At 31.4% G+C, this 18,481-nt stretch overlaps 1 protein-coding gene across 1 annotated transcript in view; it reads right to left on the bottom strand.

Moving 5' to 3' along the window:
• The window catches only part of WRN (Werner syndrome RecQ like helicase), a 116,810-nt gene that overhangs the window by 8,247 nt on the left and 90,082 nt on the right, over positions 1–18,481 (bottom strand). Inside the window, exons 27-32 of the mRNA XM_011373275.2 lie at positions 18,295–18,368; positions 14,250–14,325; positions 13,895–14,007; positions 11,814–11,928; positions 7,794–7,925; positions 5,549–5,711 (exon numbers count right to left, since the gene is read on the bottom strand). Of these exons, the coding sequence (XP_011371577.1) occupies positions 5,549–5,711; positions 7,794–7,925; positions 11,814–11,928; positions 13,895–14,007; positions 14,250–14,325; positions 18,295–18,368 (673 nt within the window). The remainder of the gene's footprint in view (positions 1–5,548; positions 5,712–7,793; positions 7,926–11,813; positions 11,929–13,894; positions 14,008–14,249; positions 14,326–18,294; positions 18,369–18,481) is intronic.

Here is an 18,481-nt window from a genome sequence, read left to right as displayed (position 1 = left end):
GTATCTTTCCATAATTCTAGATTCCCAGAAGTGGGATTGCTTGTTCAAAGGTTAGACACATTTTATATTTTGATGAATATTGCTAAATACTTCTATATCTGTGTTGTCTGATACAATAACCACTAGCCACATGTAGCTATTGAGCACTTGAAATGTGGCTAATATGGCTAAGAAACTCAATTCTTAATTTTAAGTAATTTTAATTAATTTTAAATTAAATTTAAAAACTGACACAATTCAGTTATCAGAAAAATTTTAAGTATGTTTGAAACAAACTGGGTATCTTCATCTACTTTATTTAACTGTAAATTTTATGAAAGCTAAATACAGATCAAGTATTTCAAATTAAAATTTAGCATCAACATTGAGATGTGCTATAAATGCAAAATATATAACCTATTTCAAAGGCTTAGTACAAAAAAACTCATTAATATCTTAGTAATAATTTTCGTATTCATTTATGTTGAAATAACACTTAATATAGTGCATTAATTAAATTAGATAATTAAAATTACATTTGTTTATTTTTGCTTCTTAAATGTGGCTACTAGAAAATTTAAAATTGCATATGTGGCTTATATTGTATTTCTTTCTGGATAGTGCTAACTCTACAGAAACCACACAAATCTTTCCATACTCTAGCCAACTAATACAAATATATTTATATTAAGTTCACTTTCTTCTGTGGATAAACAAACTATACATCTTTAGTTTCATCATACTGTAAAAGTAAAATTCAGAAACCTATTTTTTGGGAACTATCCACACAATCTTGTCTTATCATAATACCATTAGCTAAATGAATTATTTTGAAAAGTAAAAATATTTTATTCTATTTGAAAAAATTTATTTCTAAAATTAGAATGTCTTCTTTTCATAAAATTATAAGGTATAAACATTTGTCTATGGTTTTAAACCACTATTAATGATTTAATAAATGTACTGTAAATAGAATATGTCAAGGTAAAATTAGAAAATTTATTATATATTTACTTATACATTTCTATAAGTACTCTTTATATTTTTACTTTAAAATGATCCTATAATATATATATGCAAATATAAGTCATCTTATAATATATATATGCAAATAAGTAGCACCTGGCTTTATAGATACATATTATTCTGCCCTAATTTTCCATGCAGGTAAATGCTGAAAATATCTATTGGAGAATAATACAATGAACACTGGCTGCACTCCTTCAGTACTTTAAAAGAGATCATATTACCCCTACTTTTCTGGCAGGTCCCTTGGAAGCCATCCTTAATTTTCCAGGCACATGCACATAAACAATGGGAAATGAAATTGTTCAAAATATTATCCAGGCACCTCATTAAATGCCTTGCTTAATTTATTATTAAGCATAGTTAAAATCTCAATTCCATAAAAGAAGTTTAAAATTATAAAAATCTGATTAAACTAAAAATAAAAGGTACAGAATCCCTTTAAATACTGTTTCAAGGACAAAATCTACTTAGCAAATAAGACAGTATGAAAATAATAGGTATAATAGCTCAATTCACAAAAATTCTATTTTTAGGTATATTGTTATGCCATAATAAAATACAGAAAATTCTCAACTCAGGATTGTGCAAAATTTAAATATCAATCAAACATTCATTAAAACACAATTATGTGATAGAGCTACGGTTAAATAAAAAATGAAAATAATATATCTGAATCATTAATATAGTATGTATACCTTCATTTCTTACTACAATTTATAACAACATTTTCTCCAATAGTTGTTATCAAGGAAAAACAAGAATTCAAAGTAAAATTTAACATCAATAAATTTTATCTTATACATTATACGCGTATAATCGAACAAAATAAAATTTAGAGCTCATGGTTCTCACAATCGAAACTTTCTCAGTTTTGGCTCTGGAAGTAAATCACAACAATACACTTTTTCAAATTATAAGTACCATCTACATACAGTATGTTGACAGAAAGATGAAATCAGTGTTTAACTTCAATTAATATTTATCTTTGAATGAAAATTTATCTGCAATAAGTATACAGTGGTAAAGATGCACGTTTTAGTCACTAATGATTACAAATGTTTTTCTCATCTCCCTGATATTTACTGAATCAGGCTGTGCAATTACAAATAGAGATTTTTCACGTTATATATTCTGCTTGATATTTCTTAACTTAAAAAGTTATAACATCAGAAACTGAAATTGCTAAACTCAGAGTATACTAAATATAATTGAGAATATTTGTAAAGGTATTAAACCGAACATAATTAAATACCTTTATTTTACTCATCAATTAGAGGTTTATAAACCCAAATCCTCTACAGAGGTCCCCAACCCCTAGGCCACGGACCAGTCTGTGGCCTGTTAGGAACCAGGGCGCAGAGCAGGAGGTGGGCCAGGGAGCGAAGCTTCATCTGTATTTGCAGCCGCTTCCCAGCACCAGCATCACCACCTCAGTTCCACCTCAGATCATCAGGCATTAGATTCTCAAAGGAGCACTGGTCCCTGGTGCCAAAAAAGGTGGGGACCACTGCTCTATAAAGATTAGAAATTACATAGTTCTTTCTTTTAAATAGTTGGCAGTACAACTTTAACATAGTATAGTAAAAGAAAAACTTGTTCCACCTTGACTTGATATTAAAACAATCTGCGATTCTCTAGGCCTCAGATTCCTGTCTCTGAAACAGGGTGAGAATAGGAAAATGAAAATATAATGATTTCCAATTTCCTTTCCAGATTTAAAATTCTATAACTTTACAACTATATGACTTAGAAAGCAAATTAGCACCGCCTCGATTCTTCGCCATAGCAAAATAAAAGAAGTGTTGTCAATACTTGGCTTAATAACAGAATCTTAAACCTTCCTCTACCATTTTCTCCTGCCAATAATGAATTAAGAGTAGAACATCCATTTGATATCATTCAAGAATATTTGCCCAAGAATTCTTCAGTACTTGGGGAAAAAAGAGATAACCTGTCTGAATTACTGAAGTTGTTTCTATAAAATACAGTTTTGAAACCTCCCCTCTGGTATACTCATTTGTGAACTTCACATTTTCTGATTTAGCTCCTAAAAAGGATAGAGTATAAAAATAATCACATTAAGGGAGTATATATTTAAGAAGCCATAGGATCTTACCACCTACTTCTTCAATCATCATCATCATCATATTCACTATCACTGCCATCACTGCCATTTACGAAATAGTTGTTCCTGGTATCCGTGGAAGACTGGTTCCAGGACCCCATACTCAAGTCCCTTATATAAAATGACGTAGAATTTTCATATAACCTACATATACCCTCCTATATACTTTAAACCATCTCCAGATTACTTGCAATAATTAATACAATGTAAATGCTATGTAAATAGCTGTTATACTGTACTGTTTGGATATCAACTTTCTGGAATTTCTTTTCTGAATATTTTTGATGTATGGTTGGTTGAATCTGCAGATGTAAACCCAAGGATCCAAAAGGCTGACTGTATTTACCAAGTGCCAGAGCATTCTGTAAAGTATTTAATTATTTCTCACAATTCTGTAATAAGAAAGGCAATATTATCCCTTCCTGTTTTAGAGAGGAGGAAACTGAGGCTTAGGAAGAGTAGGAATTTCCCCAAGGTACTGTAGCTCAGAAATGGTAGAGCCAAGATCAGAAACAGATCAGCTATGACCACAGCCTATGCTCTTACTCACTAGGCTAACACCATCCATTGGTCTTCAAGAGTGAAGGCAGCCAAATGGTAGCGAACATGATTGTCAATAGGAAATACACTGCACAGACTCAGAATACTGCCTACCATCCAATAGTTCATCAAAGACACACATTTCTCTGAGTTCTGAGAGACAATACATATATAAAAGAAAAAATAATTCCAGGGGATTATGGTCAAGAAGGCATATGAATCTTTGACTATTTCATTTTGCACTGGAGAAAGAGGGGTTTTATATAACCACAATTCTAATTCTACAAAGGATTTTCCTTCATGTGCTTTAATTTCTAGTAAAATGGCTGCTGAAGTTGGAAAGACTGGAATGTGACCAGGAGAGCTGGCTAGCTTTCTCATCAGATGACTCACTTAACTTGGATATTTTATCCCAGTCCAGGATTTGGTCCTTGGATTTTCAGATTTGGAAATCTAATTTAACCTTAATAGATTCACATTAACCAAATTCACAAAATGCCAATTTTTAATTTACAATTATGAATTCACAATTATCATATAGATTAGTACCCAGATCAGCATGAGTAGTGCATACTTTCCCTATAGATAGATCTACATTGGAAATCAAATGATAACCAGAAAGCTAAGAAGTGACAGAGAAGAATTTGTTGTTAACATGTTTTCCTCAAATAAGTTCTTAACATAACTTATCAACGGGCCCTTAATATACTTGAAGTCTCATTGGCCAGGATTAAAAAATGCATATTTCTTCCTTTTAAATAGTTGGCAGTACAACTTTAGCATAGTAAAAAGAAAAACTTTAGTTCCCTGCAATTAACTTACATGACCCCTGCCCAGACTTCCCTCTGTGTCTCCTCTTTTCCTGCGCTTCCATGGTTTATCCATGGAAGTGATGGAGATCTTCTTTCTTCAGACCTTTAATCAAGTTTTGCCTCGATTAAAGAATTAAGGCTGGCTATTAAGGTGGCTTGAATTATCTTTATTGTGATCAGTTAAGTACAGTACTGATTGTGCTTTCAAAGGGTGATTTTATTGCCCTTATTTCCAAATTTTGATGGGGAATCATACAGTTGTTCCCAGGAAGCGGAAAAGAATTCGAGGTAATAAAAAATTTAATTATTTGCACTGCAGCTTTGTAGATAAGGTTTTTTCTTTGTCCACTGCTCTGTCTTAACAGTCTGAAAACATTTATCAGATTTATTGAGTAATATAACATACCTAGATTTGTCCATCTAGGAGGAAAAATCCTCTAATATACCTCATCCTTTACTTCTATAAAATGGATCATAATTTTAAAATAGGAATATTAAAAAATTTTCTGCAGGGCAAGCAAAGGGGCTTGATCTCCACGAGCACAGCTGAGGTTCTGCAGCAAAGTGACAAGAAGAAGAAACCCTTCTACAAGGAGCTCAGACAGCTTGGCCTACTTTCAACGCCACAGTGACACATGCCACTAAATGTAAGGATTAGAAAGGCTATGTAAGTGAAACCAAAAACAAGGAATCAGAAAGATTTAGGGAAAAATCAGGAGTCAATAAATTTTGGGAAATGAATATGGAAAAAACTGTGTTTTTTTCCAAGTGACGAGGTAGAAATTAGAAAAGGATGAAGTATACTGCTTTTTGATGAGTGTTTAAGTTGTAATCTGAAGCTGAAAAGAGAAACAAGAACTTCTCAGACTCAAACATTCCTCTGAGTGATAACGGGAGGAAAGATTGTTTTTCTAAAACACAAAAAGCATTACAAAAGTAAAGTTTTTATAGTAGCATAAAAGATTGATGTTAAAGTGAAAAATATTAGTGGATTGCTTGTTTACTTCATCTGGGTGCAATGACTCAAGTCATTAAGGCTGCAGACTAGAGTCATGGTTATCACCTGAGTTGATGGGAGGGTTTCGGATAACATCAGTAATAATCTTCTGAACCTCTGGAGTCAAGCCTGCTCGCTCCATATCGAGTGGGTAGCCAGCTTTCACCGCTTGTAACAAATGCATGCCAACCTCTGTGAGAGGCAGAATCCTGTTCTCAGCTACACTCTTCTAGAAAAACAGCAGCAAAACAACCAGTGAGTTTTTTTTTAAAGTTTCCACTGCATTGTACAGAAATAAAATGTCCAAAACCTTCAGGCAATAAATGTTCACTGAGAAATAAACAATGCATTAAACCTTCACTTAAACTTTATTTTAACTACTTCTTTAAAACTACCCACATTATAGAACTCTACAGGTTCTTCTTTGTATACATATTGTATGGAATAAAACAAAATCATGCAGCATTAGCTAAGAAATCTATCCTCATCCCTCAGCAATTATTCACTTTAAAAATCTATTAATGGCAGAGAGTAGCCATTCTATGTAAGTCTAAAAGCTGCCACAATCTTTTGAAAATATAGTAAACTGTAATCCAATATTCTGTATATATGAAATAATATGCTGTACTTCAGTTACATGCATTTCCAAGAAGACAAACCCTGAAATACTTATGATAACATAGGCTCCCAGATGCATTCTATAAAAGGTTCTCGAGAAGACTTTAATAGGTGTTTTAAATTGGCTCTATTCATAAAATAAATATAACCACACTTTAACTAGAGTTGTCATCATTTGCTCAGAATTGAATTTAACATGAATTATGTTAAATTTAGGACGTTACATATTTATGTAGCTTTCTTAACAAAGTTAGCTCCAAATCCATTTAAGATATATATTAGATAAAACATTCTTTTAAACACTCAGAGTTAGTCACTCAGCTCTAAATTATTTCATGATACTCTCTTTCATACATCTTGAGAGTCTTAATTTAAACTGTATTTGTGTGAATGCTGATACTTTCATAGAATAGAGCATTTAAAGCAATATTTTCCTCCTTCAAAAGTAGGTTTTAAATTACTTTCATTAAATGTCTACCCTTTTCTACTAAATAGTGTACACCATGTGTGCATAATACCAGGGTTATTTGATACCAGGCATCAAATTACCTAAAACTAATTGCATTATTGCTCTCGATTAATTAGTCCTTAGGCATGTTTAATTCTGTGGTTAACTGGCAAGACCCTCTCGGACTCCTGGGAGGTAGAGATAATTACCATGATATTACACAATAACATACAACCAAATATTAGCAAAAGACATAAATGAAGATATACTACTCTTCACATTTTTAACCATATGTTAATGTAATACATGAAACCTCATATGATGACTGAGTATCAACATGCACTTTATTCAGAAAACTTGGAAACCATATCAAATTTTCTTAGTAACTATATTTAATTATAACACACATATGTGGACAAATTATGTGTATACAAGCATATTTAACATGTACATTTAAGTTACAATTTAAAAGACTAAACTTAAATTCCTACATGTCATGTAATGTTTCAAAAATAGTACAATGGAATTATTGGGTTTCCTGTGTAATGGCTTTTGTACTTTTAATTAAGGAATTTGACTATCTAATGAGAACATCTATTAAGTAATTAAGACAAGCTATGAACTATTTATTCTTATTTATATTGGACATTAATCAGAATAAAAAGTATGTAATCTGGCCTAGTGGATGGAGACACAGAATAGGAAAAGCAGGCACTGGACCATATAGCCTGCTCCAAATCAATTTAATATCATAGAGGATAGGAAATTCAATTTAGTTAAACTTATCTAGAAGCTTCATTCTGTCCCTATTCCACTAAGATATACCTTTCTTCCACAGTTTGTTTTTCACACTGTTCTGCAGCCTCCTTTTTCTTAATAATGTATCTTAGATATTATTTCTTATAAATATAGATACCAATTGTTTTTAACTATTAATCTGATTTTTTTTAAATAGTCTTAAAATACACTGCTTTATATATGTGTTTATCAGTACCTCTACCTCTGATACAACCTCTATAAGATAATCATGGTCAAACTATACTTGTTTTTACTTAATTGACAGAGATAGGCTTATCAGAAAAAGAAAATAACATTCTGTTCCAAAACTAAATGTAAAACGAAACAACTTAAAATATTGTAGGATTAGAAGAAACTTATCCCATCAAAACCTTAATATTGCAAAGCTGATGAAATACATATTTAGATAAATTTTAAAATTCCCTCTAACTTAAAAGTAACACTTACCATAGACATCTTTTTTTCTTGGAATAAAGAATATGTGATGGCCTCAGACTGTGAAAGTGGGCATGCTGTGTTTTTTGCCTCCAGACTTTTCTTCTGTTCTTCTTGAGGTTTTGAACTTGAAAAGAGGTCTGTCTACAAAATTTTAAATGTAGCACAAATGATTAATAACAATATCAATATGATAACAAGTAGACTATCAATATGATCATTAAGCATTAGGGGAAAAAATTACATAAAACCTCTAAGGAACAGTCAAAAATTCCTTTCATGATGAGCTCAAAAAGGTTTTTTATTGTTGTTGTTTTACATATTGATTTAAAAGGGTAAAATAAGGCTAGAGGGAATAATTTTTTAATAAATACTTATAATAAACATGGTTATAGAAATAGAAATTCCTAGTCTTCCCTTTAGCCAATAAGAGAGAATAAAAATGAACTATAATGTGGACCATCCTACCTCTAAATAAGTCCCCTAAACCTCTGGAAGTGAATATTGAATGAATAAAAAGAATTAATATTCATATTTAGGTACTATAACCACAAATTCTGCTAATATGTCATAAGTGAATATATCATAACTATATACATATAGTTTAAAAAGATACACTTGGCTCTAAATTTGAAGCATTATGTAAATTCTTAAATATGGTTGTTTAAGAGATGTTTGAAAGAAAAAATACAGGGGGAAGGACTGAATAATAAGATAATGAAAAAATACTGGAATTTTTTTAAAGCCTGAAATAAAGGTAAAGACAAAGTGATAGTTATGATAGAATTACATGCTGTATGATTAACATAGATATGTGAATAGTTTCTCTCCAAAATGCCGATTTTACCTTCTAAAACACAAGAACCAATACTAAATTAAAATAATTAACTCCAACAGAATCTGGCTTATTGTAACCCACACTAGTCCATTCCTACCCTTAACAAAAGGTGAGTCTGTGGCAAAGTTCAGATACCTGGACAACCGCAGCATGGTGAACAGAGAAGCCAAGCAACACCATAAGACCTAAGGTCTACAGGTTGTTTCTAGGCTCTCCTAGATTTTCAAGGAAGAACACTGTTCAGTAAATGAAAATGAAGTGTTTCCATCTGAGACCTTAGCATGGTCAAATTTGGCCTTAAATTTCTAGGAATGCCTAAAACAAACTCCATTAGCCAGAATGCTGAGGATTAAAGTGTAGGCTATACCTGGAGGCAACAATGGGATATCCCCTCACCAAGGCCTTGGAGATGTGACCACTGTGAGTTACACTGACAAATCCATAAAGATTTTAGGGTTTATGGGACAAAAATCATTAAATCATCTATAAATGTGCGACAAAAGGGTCTGGGAACATCCAAAACACTCGGCAAAGTAATATGAGAATAATAATCTCGAGAAGGTAGGGCTAGAATATGAGTCTAATAAACAATAATCTAATTAAATCATGCTCTTTGTAGATAAAAGACTATATGAACAGACAGTGTTCAATTACTGAAACATATACATAGAAAAGACAGAAAAACAAAAGTAGGCAATGCCAATCCAAGCACTGTTCAGATGAGATGTCTTGGCTCAGCTTACTAGATTTGAATATTACAGTTTTTTTGGCAAGTAGTGTATGAGAATGCCTCAACCTGCCTTTGTTGCTGAGAGACTAGTTCAGACACTATCAGAATTTCCCTTTTATATTCTCGGCTCACTAAACAACTTTCAGATAAGCCAGTTTCCTATATACCTTCTTCTATAGAGGAAAACACACTGGTTGGGTCAAGTGAAACTTTCCAGTTATATGTCTAACTATAAATGAATTTGCACTCTAATATATACATATTTATATACATATACACACTATACATAAAACCAAGTTCACAGAGGATATTGCAACCTACTCCCAAAAACGCAACTATTCCATGACAACACATTCGAACTTTCAGGATTTCAAGGATGAAGATGGAAGCCCTAGCCGAGATCATGACAAATGCCACATTTGTGAGCAGCCAGCTAGACTTCTCCAGAAAATATGTGTTCCATCCTGATGCATGTTTTCTAGAAAGTGCAATACAGAGTTATTCTGAAGCTTTAAAATAGAAACAAATATAACACCTGGCTATGTTTTATTTCGGTGTATTATATGCTCAGAACACCAAATTCCTACCGTTAGCGTTATTTAACTGGAATTATGTAGTGTTATTTAACTGGAATTATGTAATTTTAAAGCTTCAGAATAACTCTGTATTGCACTTTCTAGAAAACATGCATCAGGATGGAACACATATTTTCTGGAATTTTGTATTAATGAGAGAGTATAGCACCGATGTTATCCCATATGCAAAGAAATGCGAAAAAGGTTTTTATCCTTGGGTCAGATAATTCAAATTCTAAAATTAGGCATCATACATATGACATAAAAAAAGTCAAACAGAAACATTTCTATTTTTCACCAAGCAGTAAACCAATATTCGACTAATATAATTTTTAATTAAAATTCTTGAATGATAGAATATGGATATAAAAATAAATTTATTTCCCAAGAAAAGCTCATAAATATTCTTCTTTATATAGCAACACGTAATATAATGGACCACAATAATAACTTTATTAAAATGATATCAATTATTATTCATCAAGGGACTAAGCTCTAACTTTTTAAATTTGTTATAGGTGTTACTATGATTACAGTATGTATGCTGTTTTGATCTATTTTTTATGTATAGTTAAAAAAAAAAAACAGCTGTCCATCTCTTTTGAAGCTTTTTTAAGTAGCTGCCAACTATGAATTCATCTTTGAAGGGGTGAACATTTTAAAAACATAATTCTCATAAAATGTATTTCTATAAAATGATTTTAACATTTTTCTTAAGTTTTAATGGGTTTAATACCCACATCCTCATATTTCAAAGTTTTACTTTGATATTTTAAGTAAATGTATTAAAAGTTTAATGAAAGCGGTGAATAACAAAGCTAGCTTAATAAACATTAAAGTTTATTAATTCATTTCTTTAATAAGTGGTTTCAATTTGCAGAATAATCCGGGCACAATTCCTAACCATAGAAATTAGCAGTCACTTTCTCTAATCAGAAAGTTCAAAAAGTTTCATATTTATCCTTTGGAGCATTGACATTTTGCTCTACTTCAATTTCCTCTCCTGAAGAGATGTTGGAAGGGATAAATCTTTCACTATTAAATAGTACTACTAATTCATGAAAGAAGATCATGAAAGAAGATTCTATTATCCAGTGTCCAAAGAGAGAAGACTTATTCAATTACCACTGATAAGTATGATATTCTTTATCAAATTATTAAAAAATAACAATTTCATTTTCAAAATATTCAATATGAAATAGAAATTCACGTCTTGTATAAAAATATAAAAAGAAAATTTCAAGTTGCCAAAGATATTCTGTATCAAAAGAGGGAAATGTTACACACAAAAAGCAGAAGAGTTTTCTACTTAGAGAATGATTCATTCCTAAAGTGGGATCCAATCACCTTCTGTGCTGGAATATACAGCGTAGTGGAGTTTAAAGAGAGAAACGTTGTAGAAATGTTCATGTATGGTGGGACAAAAATAAAAGGATAAGAAGAAAATACAATTAAGACTGAAGAGAATACCATGAAACCTACTTAATATCAAAACACACCATTACTGGAATAGAAGCTTAATTAGGGAATATAACAGACAGAAAAACAAAGTGGCTGGGCTCCTTACCAACTAAAGCAAGGATAACTTTGCAGTTTTAACTTCTAATTTATCAACCTAAAATACAGGATTTATTCAAATGTTAAAACAGAAACTCCCAACAAAACAGAAAGACATAAATAGTCTGGACAACTACTGTAGTATCATCTTAAAAATTAGGTAACTGGCATGTTCTTATAACTGATTTACTATAGAAACCATTGGAATTCATTTTCTAAGTATCCAGTGTGGAAATGAAAATAAAGGGAGAAAATGTTGCTTTTGAAGGGTGTTTTTGAAATTATCAAAAATGTTTATTCTCTCATAACTCCTGCAAGCCACAGTATTTTACCTGAATACTATTTACTTGACAGAAATGTTTGATGACTTCCAAGAGAGGGGCCAACATAATAGCTTTGCCTTCGGAAACACCATCGATCCTTTTCACATTTTCAACTGTAGTAGGTCTGTCATTTAAAAAAAATTTTAAGTCAAGAAACCACTGAAACATATCACTCCGGCAGCATAACTGTTTAGCTTCATAGTGAAACTCAATAAACATGTTTTTTCCAACAACCAAAAACAATGTATAATACAAGTAACATCATTTTATAATGCCTTTCTTTGCTTTCCACCATTTAAAGATGGGCTGTTTAGCAATTTATGAATAAAAACTTTGCAAATAAAAAATTTTAAGTAAATATATTAAAAGTTTAGTGAAAGTGGTAAATAACAAAGCTGGCTTAATACACATTAAAGTTTATTAATTTGTTTCCTTAATAAATGGTTTCAATTTGTAGAATAATACTACCTGGTAAACAGGTCATCATCATAAAAAAAATAGACTAATGTACTACTCTATGACTGATTTTATCATTATTATTATTTTTATAGAAATGAAAAGAAAAACTGTGAGGTACTGAGGACAACTAAGAGGCCAAGAAACTCAGAAGAAATATCATTCAATATTTAAAAAGTGTTTACCTGTAACAATAAACCTAACTACTTTAGTCTTTTAACTCAATGTTTCTTATTGTGTCCAATACCCAAGAGACTGTATGATGTCTTCTTTCTAACAATCTGCCAATTTAATGATTACTCCTTTTCCTTTAAATATCTTCATGGAATGTTAAAATGTTTTCTGCATATTTTTAATGAAATAATTATTATAAGATATAAGCACTATGTAATATTATTACACTAATAAAACATCTCTTGGATGAAATTTAGTGACTTTTTTTTTTTTTTACGTATAAGAGACAAATAAAATTACCAAGAAACTATACTTTGGAAATAATTTCTTCTATATATTTATTGACCACACAGTGCTTATTAGGCATTCTGTTAGGTGCTTTGGAAGAAACTAAAAGATGAGGAACATTATATCATTATTCACAGAGTTTAAAGTCTAGAAGATATAGCACCTATATGTTAATAATAACAAAAAAAAATAAAGCAGTGTGATAAGTGCCATATGAACATCTTTAAAATTTATATTTATTTCAAAGTTCTTTATGAATACCAAAGAGAGGAATTACTTTGATAATAAGAACATGGAAGACTTCACAGAGAAAATAATAATAAAGCCAGATCTTGAAGGATTTCCTAATAGGAGTTTTGGGGACTCAAGGAAACTACAGGACAGAAGAAACATTGTGAATAAGCATGTAGAAATTGAAAAAGGGTCCTCAACAAATGGTGAAAAACCTAAGTAAGATAAACCATTTAAAATTCTGTGATATAGATGAAAAAGTAGGTTTAAGTCCATAAATGTAGGGCCTTAAGTGAAAGAAATTAAGATAGTGGAAACTAGTTAGGCAGAAGTGCAACATAATAAAGATTAATTTGGTATTTACATATGAGATGAAAGAGAAGGGGAGGGTCAGGTAGGCACAGGCTGAGGAAAGAGTAACTAGTTAAAAGTCTTTTGCAATAGGCCAAGGGTAACTGCCTGAGCTAACAGGGTATTAATAAAAAGCGGGAGGAAGGCACAGACAGACACACAAGGAACATTTAAGTGAAAAAGTCTAAACACTACTTAAATAAGAGGAAGAAGGGGATATATGTTAGAGGAGTGAAAATAATATCAGAGGTTTTAAACATGCATTATTGGGAACATCATAGTATGGCTAATAAAAACAAAGAATTCAGAAAGAAAAGTTTTGGCATTTGTATGAAATGCATGTATGGAGGGTTAGTGGATAATGACTTAGATTTTTTTATGTACTAGATCTGATTGCTGAAACAGTTGGTTTTCATTCACATAGAAACATGGGACTAAAGCTCAGTAAAGGAACCGGTAGCAGCATAAGATATTTGGGAGTCATCAACAGATGTGACAGCTGGAGCCATTGTCATCACTTAAGATAAGTTTTACAAATCTATTACATTAAAAGAAAATTAAGTTAAAATATAAACAAATAGACAGCTTACCTTATTTTGGCCATATCCACCAGTATCTTATTTGTTGCCAGAATAGCGGGAGGAACATCCATTTTACTGGCATATTTCTGCCTACTTTCTACCAATTTGCCATATAACATAGTCTGAACAAAGAACAAAGAACAAAGAAACAACTCAACATTTTTAAAAGTATACTTAGAAAAAATCCAATCCTTTATTTTTAGAGTTTCTGATACTATTTTCCTTTAGGATGAAAAATAAACTGAACACTATCTCAGACTCAACTGAAGAACAATTTTCAAAATGCTGGCAACAGAATTTTAAGCATGCATAAAATCATAATCATCCTCTCAAAAACTAACTGCCTCTTTTATAAATGCCGTACCTGAGTCTCCTGCTCTTTAGATGAAATAACAAGTTCTGAGGAATTGTAAGATTTTCCTGGTGATTGCAGCATGATGCTAAAATATTTAAAAGAAAAAAATTAATAAAAGCTTTTCTTTCTCCAAATTCACTTTTTATTTCACCCCAAAATGAGAAGATTTCCAAGTCTATACTAACATTTATTCTTCCCAATACCAATAAGCCAATGTTACTTATATGACAGTCTAGATTTGAAACATTTTGGATCAAGTATATTCATTATAATGGTAAAGTTAAAACTGTAATTTGAGTTTTAAAATTGGTGTACTTAAGATTAGCATTTGCCCCATCCTCCTCATCAACCAAATGCTTTGAAGGAAAATACTCCTTCTCTGTACGGAAGTAAAATAACTTTTTTTTTTAGCCAAGATGGATACAATCTATTCTTTGCTGTGATAGCACTATTTTTGTGTGTGTGTGTGAGGAACATTAGCATGAGATTAATCGAATTATTCACACTGTTCTTCAAAATCAAACAAACGAAAATAATCCATGCTAATAACTTCTAAAAAGAAGAATGAAAACACACAACTGGCAAACAACTTGGTATATAAAAAGGTGCTAGGCAACAAACTAGATAAAAATAACAATTTCTACAAGCAGCATTTCTCATTGATTAATCATATAGTGGAAAAGTTATAAAAATGCAATTGTATATATAGAAGAGCCTATATAAAAGATGCCATATTTAAATAAATTCATGCTTTGAGGGATGGGAAGGGGAAAACATGTTTGATATTTAAGAAATGTTTATAAATTTGTTTCAAGAATTCAAAATCTACAGTATAAAGTAAGATTTCATTTTCAGTTATCCAATCCTGTTGCTAAAATTAAATAAATTTGAACTCAACAAAGGATAACTCCAGTTCAAAGAATCTGTAATATCAGGTTGCCCAAGACAATTAGAAATTTGTTTTAAATAATTATACTAACCTTTATCTTACCATTTATGGACATCTTTATATTAATGTACTATTTGCAAGTGGTATTTTAAATTATTTCACAAATAAATTTTATCATCATATATAACTGGCAAAATTCTGGGTAAAATGTCCCTAAAGCCTAAATACATGTGGAAATGTTTAATAAAAAATGCTTTGCCTATGAATGCTATTACCAATGAAAAGAAGTTGAGAATAACTATAATGCATATCATCAAAGAGATAAGTGGAGATATTGTATCCATGAAACAAGAAAAAACTGTTATATATTAAAGAAAGAAGAATGAGAAATTGTTCATAGAAACTAAATTGATAACTAAAAATTAAAATTTCCCTAGGTGGGAGGGGATATAAAGTCAAGGAACTCTCCAAGAGAGTAAGCAAACAAGAGACTGAAAATAGAAGAAAAATTAATAATAGGAACACTAAAAACCAAGCAAAGAAAACAAAAAAGACAATTATTAACATCAAGAAAAATTAAGGTAGTGGCAGCCATCATAATACAGTTTGGCTTAGTAGTATATAATATTTGAGTAAATATAATGTAAAAATAAATTATTAACATGACCAAATTTGAAATATAATTATGTTGGGGGGTATTGGAAGAGGGGACAGGAGGGAAGAGGATATGAGAGATAAGCCCTAACCTACCATTATAGGATGTCAACAGAAAATTTCTAAAACCAGTAAGTCAAAAAATAGTAATCTAAGCATGTCACTTAGAAATAGACTACTGACAAATACCAGAGAAACCAGTCAGAAGATTGAGGGTGATTGTTTTTATAGACTCGAACACAGTGGGTTTTGGGAAGGATGTGAACTGGTATACTTTGTTATATCCCTTTAGGTATCAACTGACTCTAAAACCATGTACATGTATTATTTTAATGAAAATTCAAATGGACTTTAAAATAATAGTTATTGATAGGTAAGCATCTTTCTCTCTTCTATACACTAAGCCCATATGTTAAAATTAATTTCTGGACCACTCCACAAGTACCTCAAACTCAGTATATCACTAAACTCCTAATTTTAACCCTAAACATCCAACTCCTCAAGTCTGTCTTTCTCTAAAATTGTCCAGTGAAGGGAATGACAAGACTCTTCACCTGCAATCAAAACAGAAACTTAAGCATCGTGTTCAAGTCTTCTATTTTCCTTAACCCACCTATCTTTTCAACCACCAAATCCTAACAATTCTGTTAACTATCTTACAAATCTATTTCTCTCCATGCCCACTGCCATTTCCCTCATGAAAACTACCATCAACTCTTGCAAATGCTACTTCAATACCCTCCTTTTTGATGTCTCTACCACACTGATCCTCCTGACATCCATTCCCGCCATTGTACGTCATCAGTCAGGAGTCTGCTCACTAAGATGCACAAGCCAAATCCATCTGTTCTGGTAAGGCTTATAAGCTAAAAATGATCTTTTATATGTTTAAATGGTTAAAAAAAATCAAAAGAACATTCTGTGACGTGAAAATTATATGAAATTCAAATTTCAGAGTCCATAAATAAAGTTTTATTGGAACACAGCCACACTCATTCGTTTACGTATCATCTATGGCTGCTGTGAGGCTACAAAAGCAAAGCTGAGCAGTTGAGACAAACCACGTGGCCCTCAAAGCCTAAACTATCTAATCCTTCACAGAAAACATTTGTCAACCTCTGTTCTCAATCATAAATTTGATTGTGTCACTGTTCTTAAAATACTTCCTTAGCTCCAAATTGCCTTTAAGATCAACTTAAGTACTTAAAATGAACTAGATATTCTAGGCCCTATTTAATTCTCTAGTCTTAACTTTTACTAGTCCCGTGTCCCTCTACCAGGTAATCACTACTATACTGTTGAGTTCCTCGATCATGTCATACCATCTCTTGCTTTGAGGTTTTAGTATATAGGGCATTCCTTTGCTTAGAAAACTTCCCCTCACTTCATCTGACTAACTTCTACTTAAGTCTCAAGTGTCACTTCCAAAATGTGTTTCCAAACTGTTATAACTCTAGAGAGTAATTTTATGTTCCTTTACCTGTATACTCCACTAGAATATAAACTCTAGCTCGAGAGCCAGTGGCTCTGTTTCTATTATTCCCCACTGAATCAGAGTGTCTAAAATAGTACCTAGCACAAAGAAGATTCCTAGTAAAAACACAATAAATGTTTAAATAAAGAAATGCTTCAGCATATCGAATGAATATATTGTTTTGTATACTCCTTAAGCCTTTTGTTTACATAAAACACAGTAATCACATACTACATATCCAAACAAAAAAACTGTCTGGGGTGGGAGACTGGTACATAAATGTCTCTATCAGATCCAAAGTAGTATTATCTGTGTAAGTGAGCAAACAATTAGAAAGCTATTATTAGAGCACATTAACTTACTTTTATCTGATATGTATGTAAACATAGCCTATTTAATCTATATGTAGGTCCTGACAAGTTTTTCAAATTCCTCATCTATAATTCTGTACATTCTCTACACTTTTATTAAGTCAGCAAGTCAAATATTAAATGTGAAAGTCCAAGAGGTACATTACCTTTTTTCTCCACCAACTCTAATACCTACCATTTTATGTTGCCATAAAATCTTTCTTAAAAAATGGAGTGAGAATGCATATTTCTTACAAATACAAATAATTAGTGTTTAGATGCTAGAGCCTGACAAATATAGATCTGAAAGTCAGCTCTGCCATTAGCTGTATGTTCTTTTGAACAAGTTAACTTTTTAAACACTGGTATCTTCAACTATAAAACAGCAATAAATAATAGTAGCTAACTTATAGGTTGTTGTAAGAATTGAATATTACATATAAAATGCTTAGCACTTAGCATAGAGCCTGGCAAACAATAATATCCAAGACGTATTAGCTATTAAATTAATATTAATACTATCATTTTATAGGTCTGCTTTAATAATTATAACATTGGAAGCTTATGCCTTAACTTTCACTTTCTTTTGCCAATGAAATGGACCAACATATGACAGACCTTCCTCTTTAGGAAAGAAAGAAAAAAAGTGTTGGTAAGTATAGAAAATAAAAAATTTGAACTCCATACCTTTTTTTAGGAAAGTCACTCGCAGAAGAAATTTCATCATATGTTTTGTAGGAATACATCTTCTCCAAGTTAGACTGCTTTTAAACATATAAAGGTTAATTTTAAAAAATTAGAAGTTTCGAAAAACTTTTAAGTATGAAGAAAATAAGTACAACATCTCACAATGACAACTTTTCCTCTAACCAAG

This window comes from Pteropus vampyrus, unplaced genomic scaffold (genome assembly GCF_000151845.1).
Source record: "Pteropus vampyrus isolate Shadow unplaced genomic scaffold, Pvam_2.0 Scaffold8, whole genome shotgun sequence".
Taxonomy (NCBI): domain Eukaryota; kingdom Metazoa; phylum Chordata; class Mammalia; order Chiroptera; family Pteropodidae; genus Pteropus; species Pteropus vampyrus.
This window is presented reverse-complemented; position numbering and strand designations above follow the sequence as displayed.